General features: G+C 37.1%; 1 protein-coding gene across 1 annotated transcript; it reads left to right on the forward strand.

Moving 5' to 3' along the window:
• Positions 1–6,149: 6,149 nt before the first annotated feature.
• On the forward strand, positions 6,150–8,984 carry LOC111890955 (ankyrin repeat-containing protein At5g02620). Its single transcript, XM_023887032.3, has 4 exons — positions 6,150–6,905; positions 6,997–7,146; positions 7,502–8,061; positions 8,199–8,984. The coding sequence occupies exons 1-4, from the start codon at positions 6,377–6,379 to the stop codon at positions 8,874–8,876; spliced, it is 1,917 nt and encodes a 638-aa protein (XP_023742800.1). The 5' UTR covers positions 6,150–6,376; the 3' UTR covers positions 8,877–8,984.
• Positions 8,985–10,086: the final 1,102 nt, after the last annotated feature.

Below are 10,086 nucleotides of genomic sequence, written 5' to 3' on the forward strand. Positions count from 1 at the left end.
GTAGAGTATTCAAGTACTTGAAAGGGACCATGAATTATGGTTTAACTTATAGTGGCTATCCTTCTGTTTTGGAAGTTTATTCAGATGCCAGCTGGATTAAAAACTTAGAGAATCACTCATCTGCTAGTGGTTGGGTGTTTCTTCTTGGAGGAGGTGCTATTTCTTAAGCATCCAAGAAACATACTTGTATTACTAACTCAACCATGGAATCTGAGTTTGTTGCATTGTCTGCTACTGGTAAAGAATCTGAGTGGCTAAGGAATGTGATTTATAAAATTCCATTATGGCCCAAACCGATATCCACCATTTCTATCAGATGTGATAGTGCTGCAACTTTAGCTAAGGCTTATAGTTAAGTGTACAATGGGAAGTCTTGACATTTAGGTGTTAGACATAACATGATTCGTGAGCTTATCATGACTGGTGTGATATCTGTGGAGTTTGTAAGAACTCAGTTGAATTTAGCCATCATCTAACCAAAAGGTTAGCAAGAGATCTTGTGCACAAGGCGGCTGTAGGGATGGATTTAAAGTCCACTAAAAATCTTTTATATTGAGATACCTAATTCCCATCTAATGTAATATTAGATGTTGAATTAAGTGTGGAAAGCTTGATATTTAAAGAGTAGAACACATTATTATCATCATCCCAAGGTATGTGTTCAGCACTGCAAGTTAATGAGGTTGAAATTTTATTTCTTAATAGTTCTTTGAAAAATTGCATTTTGCAGGTGCAAGAACCAAAGAACTACCTATATAAGCATGAAGTTTAGCTGCTTCAAATGAAACATCCCAAAAACACGGTCCAAAAATTTCTTTTTAAAAATAATTTAAGAAAATCATAATTCATCAAACACCACAATAAAGATGAAAAGTTATGTATCTCAAATTATCATAACGAAATACTGTAACAATATCATGCCTCGAAATATCAGAGTCTAAATATCCCAGGCTGAACAAATGGTGTGTGCACTACAATCATCCCGAGTTCTTCCTTTTGCTACTGGACGTACCTGAAACCAAAACTGAAAACTGTAATCACGAAACTTAGTGAGTCTCCCCAAACTACCACATACCACACATAATCACATAATCGCATATCACATACATTGGGCCCTGCCCTACTACATCAGGCACTGTTCCGCATCGGCTTGTCCGGTATCAGGCCCCGCCCGACATCAGGCCGCATCTAGCATCGGGCCCCACCCGACATTAGGCCCCACCTGACATCGAGCAAAGCTCAGCATATATATGAGCATAACTACCAATACACACACCATAAGCACAACTACTTAGCTATAATATATATACATTCCTCGGGCCCCACTCGACATCGAACCAAAATCTGGAAACATGCAAACATTCCTTGATAACCGCCCCGACATCGAACTTTAATCCAAAAACATACAAATAAATAAACATGAAAGAATCACAAAGACATCAAGCATACTAACATTCTTCGGGTACTATCCCAACATCGGATCGAAATCCGGAAAAACATATAAATCTACACCGGGCCATGCCCGACATCGGACCTTAATCCGGAACATACTATCATACATAAATGGGCCGGCCTTCGTGCCTTAGACCTGTTCCTACTATGGGAAAATTCACCTCGTAAGCTAGGTGTGAAGTCTCTCATGAGGAATCTCTAAAGACTGCTCTAACGACTCCCCGACTATCATTATCACAATAACACTTAGTCAAAACATGATAATCCTTCATAAGGTAAAATGACCATTTTGCCCTTGGTCAAAGTCAACATTTTGGTCAAAGTCAACGTCCTGGGTTAACCCAACTCACCGATTTGACTCATCAACTCGCCGAGTTTGATGAATCAAAAACCCTGAAATTACGATCCAACTCGTTGAGTCATCCCCATGACTCCCCAAGTTCCCTAGCTACTCATAGTCGCAATTTAGCAAAATAACTCGTTGAGTCCCTTCACAGACTCGTCAAGTTCTACCTTAAACTGAACTGGGACAATAAGACTCAACTCGTCGAGTTCCTGTCACACCCCCAAACCTGAACGACGGAAACATTCGGGGGTGGAGGACGTCATATACAATATCATAACAGATGTGAAATAGTAAATAAAGCAACAACAACCATTGTATTGATAATAAGGTGTTTACATTGTTTACATAACATAGACTAATAGTTTTCAAAAGTAGATAACAAAATAAAGACTTGAAGCTACTATGATCAGTTGTTATCGAAACTTGAACGATTACCTGTTTAATAGTTCCTTGAGTATACAAGTGATTTGGAAAGTGTATCAACATTTAAGTTGGTGAGTTCATAAGTATTTTATTTTAGAAGTAATTTCATTATTAGATAAAGTCCGAGTATTAATCCAGAAAATCCTATATTTTGTTAATAAAATGGAATGTAGGTTTGGATTCGTTGTGACTACGAAGAAGGTATCAAATCGGGAAAATCCTATATTTTTCCTAAAAATGAGTTTATAATACTATGTATTTGGAAAGTGATATCGTTTAACCCGGAAAATCCTATATTTTCCATTTAGCTGGAGTGTAGTCTAATATTCTAGACCGTAGTGTGTAAGTAAATATGACATACTTAGTTCGATAATTTGTAGTTTTGTTCTTAAGTAAAACTAGTTGAAGTTGTATATATACTGAGTTCCATATGTGCTGATAATACCCTATCATGATTATTCAAGTCCCTACAAGTTATATATGACTAAGACTTGAACCGACAGTCGATTGGGTGATTCTACCCTAAGTCCACAACCAAACAAGGAACAGGAAATGAAGCGGAATAAGCACTAAAATATAACTTCCTCATACGAAGTCACATTTTGGCCTTCTTTTTATGTATGTTTACGATTTTGGGATATCTACAAATTTCATTTAGATACCTAAGGCCAAAAAGTATTTTATTGGAATTTCGTATTTTATGCTTAACAGTGTTTTATCGGTATTGTCGCAGATCTTCGATTGGTCATAACTTCTTCGTTATAACTCGGATTTTAGTGCTTATTCTACTCTATTTATAAGTTGTTTGTCCCGTGTAGATCTATACACAAACTCACGCTCTCCCTACAGGAGACTCTGGCTATAAGTGATGGACTTTCGTTTGATACTAAACAAAGTTGTTGTCTCACAGATGATTCGCTAAAAACAAGTTCACGTGTAATATGTTGAAAAACCTTCTAGTAAATAACAATAACAATTTTCATTTATAACTTTGTACGATAGAAAGAGTGGATTGACTCATAAATTATATTTATCACAATTTATATCCGTGTTTTCCAATTGTTGTTCCTTTTAACCTGTAATTTCCATTAAACTACACTTATCATAGTTTCCATGCATATTATTCATATAATGGAACTTTGTTATTAACAAAATTTAGAAGTTTATAAGTTTGATAATAATGTTTATTATTCGAAGTCGATATTTTCGTTTAATACATACGTAAAGTATAAGAAAACATAATCAATAGTTTGTAACACAAGTTTAGAAAAGGTGTAGGGGTATGAACTCACTTGATAAGTGGTGAATCGGGCAGCGTCTCGTTTCTAGAAATGATCGTTCTTGACGTAACCACGGGTTTCTGGTAAAAATCGGGCTTCACGCGGGCAGTACTTTGACTGGAAAAGATTAATTTCTCGGGAACTTCGGGGCGTCGAGACTCGCGTTGTGTTTTAGAGGTGTTACCGGGTCTTTGGGGTGGTTTAGAGGGGCTTGAGTGGTGTTTCGAGGTGAAAGAAATGAGTGGAAAGCAACAAAATCCCGGGCAGCCTCGCATGGTATTTATAGAGGTTGGCTGACCCTCGTACGCAGGGCGTTCCGGAGTGCAGGGTGTTTCCTTCTTGTATGCAGCGCGTTCAGCAGTCTCGCGCGTCATTGCTTATCGAAGCCTCGGACGGAGCATCTGATGTGACTAGGAGCGACGTGGACGAACCTAGACACAACATTTCCAAACGCATGGCGTTCATTTCGAACCAATGTCGAGATTTGAGTCCAAAACATGTAAAATCTGTAACTTTTGTGTATGATCTCCATTTTCGACATTCTTTATATCCACGCGTAGGTGGGAATATACTCTACAACTTTCGTTTAGACTCCGTCGGGTAATTCTGAATTTATTTTTACTAATATATTGTTAACAGGCCGAGACTAGAAAAGTCTGTTAAAAATCATAACTTCCTCTATTTCAAGTTTTTAGTTGTCTTATGCTTAACAGTGTTTTACCGATATTTTCGCGGATATTCGATTGGTCATAACATGTTCGTTATAACTCGGATTTTAGTGCTCTTTATAGTTTCAGAAACCTTGCTACGATATCTACTACTCTATTCATCCCAAATAAGATTTTAGAAAAGTTTAATTTTGACCTAAATTTGACTGGTGTTACAGTTCCTCTATGGACTCGACGAGTTCCTCTGTCTGTTTGGGCCATCTTAACAAATTAAGCCTCTACTCTCCAGATCCAAATTCCATACTTCATCTACACACTAGAAATGCCATTTTAAGGGTAAAGTTTCCAACTTTACCCTCTAATAATCCTTCTTAGTGGGTTTAGCTAAAACCCTAGTTTGTTAGGACATAGATCTTTTTCCAAAAGCCTTATTACTCCAACCCAAAGCATGAAAACCGAGATCTAGGTCCTAGACACCAAATGAACACGTAACGTCTCAGACTTTACTTCCATGCATAGCCTTTTGGGGGTTAAAAAGGCCGTAATAATGTCTTTAAGCTTGCATGGGGCTGCCATGGTCATAAAGTTTGCACCTTTATGCCATGAAACCCCTTCTAAATCTTATATTTGAAAGGTAAGCCACTTGGGATGTCCATGTCCCAAAGATCAAGATTCTTGAACCAGAACCCTCATAAAATGGAACTAAGGAGATCTAATGAACTAATTGCCAAGTTAGAGACTTGGTTACCAGAAAATGATGAGGACGGAAGGAAGTCTTTGGATCTACTATCTTCTCCTTGAACCTTCTAGCTCCTTCTTCTTCTTCAAGTTTCAAGAACACACAAAGATTACTCAAGAATCGCTCACACACTCACAAAATGCTCTAGGGTTTCGTGGATTAGGGTTTAGGACTTGGAGGCTGGAAATGAAGCCATAAGGTGGGGATTAAGATGCTTAAATAGGGTGTAAAAACCCGAATTACGGTTTCACTCTGGGAGACCTACTCGCCGAGTTGAGGGTTCTCAACTCATCAAGTAGATTGCTTAAAACCCCGCATCCAATCTCGTTTCTACTCGACGAGTCTGAGGCTCCTAACTCGTCGAGTAGCTCTACAAAATGAATAAATTATAAATAAATGTGTACCGAAAATCAGACGTTACATCAAAAAGTTGGGACTTGATTTTGATATGCTTATTGAAGGATGGGACACAAGCTAGTAAAATATAGTGTCGAGTTAGAAATAATGAGAATGTAAATTGGTGTCTGTATTATCTTCATGTATTCACTTTGAATAGAAATAGTTCAATCCTTAATGAAATTGATATTCAAATATTTGGATTGAGTAATATACTAATGTGAAATTCAATCGTCATGAAATTTCATTTATGCATATTTTTTGACGGATTAGCCAAGGTCCAACATTTTCGCTAATCTATTACTAACCGTCACGAATGTTTTAAAATTCGGGTAGGTTGTTTATCATTCTTGATGGTCTTATTAGTTTCCTCAAATCATACGATTTAAAGTAAGTGATTGTCATCTTCTTTATACTAATCTCAATGCATGCATACTCGATCGCTTTAATAGTTTAATAAACAATGTATACTACTTTAACACCTTTAAATTTAGGTTTTAATTTTGTATAACTTTAAGGTTAAGGGCTTAATGATTTTATTTATTACTTTTGTTATGCTAACATTGTATTATCAAATAAGATAAATTTGTTTTTTTTTTCTTTTAAAAAAAAAAAAAAAAAAAAAAAAAAAAAAAAAAAAACAGGAATCCGATAAAAATCTACCCTTTTTCTTAATTTATGACCTTTGCTATAAAGCACTAATCACAACAATCACATTGCCAGTGTCATTTCCTTCTGCGTTCCCTTTCCTTTTCCTTTTCCCTTTTCCTTTCTATTGCAGTAATATTTAAGTTTCTTAGCATCTGCGGATATACAAGACTTCTTTTCCTTTATCTTCTCTAAAGTGAAACAATGTCCATGAAAGCAGATTAAAGGTGCCTGTGGATACCTAAGACCAAGCATTAATACAGAGTGCTTTCTGCTCTCTCACCAAACTTTACAATGTTTAATTTTTAAAGCATTCAAACTTAGTGAATTTTGGAGTAGCGCATAGCATTGTACACACACACACACACTGAGATCATTAGCCTTTCGCTCATCTGTTCATTTTACATAGTCGTTGTAATTATTAATGGTCGATAACATGACATCTAGAAATTACAGAAGGATCAATGCTGACTTGTATAAAGCTCTGTCGGAAGGAGATGACGCCAAGGTATGTGATGCATGCAGAGACTTGCCAGATGGTCCTTTGCACAAGCTAACCATACATCGCGACACTATTCTCCACATCGCTGGTTACTACAAGCGTAACAAGCTCGTTCTTCAGCTACTCAGTCTGCTACCTGAAGACGAACCCAACAAACTTACATTAAAAAATGAAGCCGGAAACACCATTCTTCATGCCACAGCCACCAATGATAAGACTGTCGAGGCTGCTGCTGAGATCCTTCACCGAGCTCCTTCATTGCTCACCATGACTGACAGGCTTGGAGAGACGCCTTTTTTCCGTGCAGCCCGTTATGGCAAGATCAAGAGTTTCTATTTTCTTAAAGGTGAAGTGAATAGGAGATTTCCAGAAGAGGCAGACTTAACGGGTTTTCTTCGAAGAAATGATAAAGCAACTATACTTCACGTTGCAATCCATAGCGAGAACTTTGGTAAGAGTGTTTACAGTGATATATGGTCTTTTTTCCTTTTTAAAAAATTTCCAGCAACCCGAATTTCTAATATATGAATGTGCATGCACAGATTTGGCTCATGATATTGCTGAAGCTTATCCAATGTTGATCGGTGAACAGGATGGAGATGGGATGACTGGTCTTCAACTTCTTGCCTGCAAGCCATCTGCTTTCAACCATGGATTCGAAGAGAATTTTTTCAAGCGGTTCATATCTAAGTGTATAATAATACTAAGACCCCATTTGTTACACAAAACCCTTTATTGTGTTTGCATGTATTCGAACTGAAGTGGACTAAAAAGGGATAAAAATTGCATTTTTTGTCCCACACAAAAAGGGGAACAAGGTGGGATAATTAGGGACTCGTGATTCACTCCCAATATCTTGTACATAAAAAGATGTGAATGTGTTTCTTAACGTCATAATTATAAAAAAAATAAATAAATAAATAAATAAAAAATAAAAAAAAAGATATTGAAAGTTTTTGTCCAGTCCAGCCAATGCATACTTGCAAGTGTGGTAGTTAAGCAATTACAACACTCTTTTTAACTTGTTGACTTTTACCTGGATCTCAGTTATTGATTTGAGTGCTAAAGAAAGAACCAGTAGAGTGCCTATCCTGAAAGAAGTTCAGAAACAAAATCGAAAAACGGAATCAGCAAATAAACTTGCAACCATTTTAATTGAAAAAGATGCCTCATGGGAAGCAACATCACCCATGTCAAACCAGAACAGAATTAAACCCCACAAATATGGAGGAGGGATATCGTCTTCAACCATAACTTCTGTAGATATTGTCATCAATGCTCCTACTCATGACTCTCCATTGTTTTTAGCCACAAAATCGGGTTGTACAGAGATTGTAAAGGAAATACTTCAAGTGTACCCTCAGGCCGTAGAACATATTGATGAGGATGGACGTGACATTTTGCATGTAGCCATTAAATATCGAAGAATGGAGATCTATAAAGCTGTGATCAATATGAAGTTTCCTTTGACGAGGCTAAGGGGGAAGATTGACAAACAAGGCAACTCAATACTTCACATGGTAGGCATGAAAGTTAGCGATCAGAAAACCGAGGGGGACATCAGAAGCCCTGCTGTCGTACTACGAGATGATTTGCTTCTATTCGAGGTAATAATGACATTTTATCCTTTATGCTTCATTTTTTACACACACCAAAACTTTCTTACCCTATATAATAATTGAAGCCTTAGTAGTATGATATGCATAATAACCTTTCTGACATCTTTTTTTTTTATTCTATCCAGAGTGTGAAAAATATATGTACCACCTTAGCAACCTTACAGGTAAATAACAAAGGCGAGACTGCTGAACAACTATTCATCGAGAACAATGCACAGCTTCGCATTGATGCCAAAGAATGGATGAAAAGCACAGCTGAACATTGCTCCATTGTTGCTGTGCTAATTGCCACAGTTGCCTTTGCTGCAGCTTACACTGTACCTGGAGGCCCAAATCAAAGCACAGGTTATCCACTTCTCAAGAGCAAACCATTTTTTATTGTATTTGCCCTAGCCGATGCACTTTCCCTCACATTTTCTTTGACATCAGTTATCATATTCCTTTCCATCCTCACATCTTCCTTTCGGTTAAAGGATTTCAAGAACTCTCTTCATAATAAACTACTCCTAGGCCTCACAGTGTTGATACTCTCCGTGTCAATGATGATGATATCTTTTGCTGCCACACTAATCCTAACCATTAGTAGTGGGCAGGATTGGACAAACATTATGTTGTACATGATCTCATTCTTTCCAGTCACTGTGTTTGTGTGCTCATACGTACATCTTTATAAATTGCTCATTAAAGCGTTTGAGGAAAGAGTAAAGATGATTATAGCTTCAATATTGCCTACCCCTGATGTTGAATCAATAAACCACCCCATACATCCCTCTCAACCTCCAACTGCCAATTCTTTTGTTTGATTCTTCAATTTGTCGGCCATACCTTCTTTTTCAAGCAATCTACCTCTTGAATGTCTAATTACTTCATTATTTCTTTATGAGAACAAGGCTTTACTCTATTGTATGACATTAAATTTGTACTATGTTTAGGCTTTCATTTGTTGTGTTTATATATATTGTTGTTATATTAACATTTTTTGTTTTGGGTTTTTTTTTCCTGAGAGATGTCTATTCGAAACAAAAAAAAGTTCATACACCTTCTAAGCTTTGAGTTTGTTGTGTTTATAATAATCACTAGGTTATACACTACTGGAAAAAGTGGTATTACCGACAGAATTTTAGCGACGGAATAATCTGTTGGTAATAGAGATGGAATAGCGACGGATTTTACGGATTATGAAAATCTAAGTCTCATGATTTTAGCAACACTTTTTCGACGGCTTAACAACCAAAATCATTTATGTCGGTAATCCATTACATGTTACCGAAGGTTTACCGACGAAAATAAACTAATTTATACTTCGTCACTATTCCGTTAGTAAAATTACCATTTTTTGGAAAATTGGTAAATGAAAATGATAAAGGATTAAATGGTGACCTTCGGTTAATCAGCTAATAGAGTTAATCGTGTTGCGATGCACCAAACTAAGGTGTCGTTTGTTTTTTCGAAGAGAAAATGTCTAAAGTCTGCAGACCACCTTTGCAACCCTCTATAGCAGAAGAGGGGGATCAAACGGCTGCAACATGTAATAAAAACTTCGTTAGTTTTTTAACCTCTGCAGATTGCTGCAATAAGTTAGATTAAAATGTGAAGATTTTTGAAGCAGGGGGTCAAGTGCTGCATCATGCAACATACGCGCAACAGTTTTTAAGTCAGAAGTTTTCTGAAAAACAATCAGTTGTGAATGACCAAGTGTTGTGCATATGCTCTGCGGCGCAGTAACAAGTGGTTAGAAGAAGTTTTTTGAAAAAACAAACAGCATCTAAAACTTCTCCCTTTCTCTCTGTTCGCTTTAAATGCATCTACGAGAACACCGTCCTCCTCCTCCTCTTGTCAATCATCGTCGGCCTTGTTGTTATCACCGCCACCGCCAGACCTTACAAGACGATCTTCTTCATCACATCCACTTCCTCCTCCTACTACCCAATCGATAATAATCACCCTGAAAACCCTAGTTTCCCCTACTAAAACCCTAGTAACTCCGCTCGTTTGACCTTCTTCATCATCGAA

Source organism: Lactuca sativa, chromosome 7, assembly GCF_002870075.4.
Source record: "Lactuca sativa cultivar Salinas chromosome 7, Lsat_Salinas_v11, whole genome shotgun sequence".
Lineage (NCBI taxonomy): Eukaryota > Viridiplantae > Streptophyta > Magnoliopsida > Asterales > Asteraceae > Lactuca > Lactuca sativa.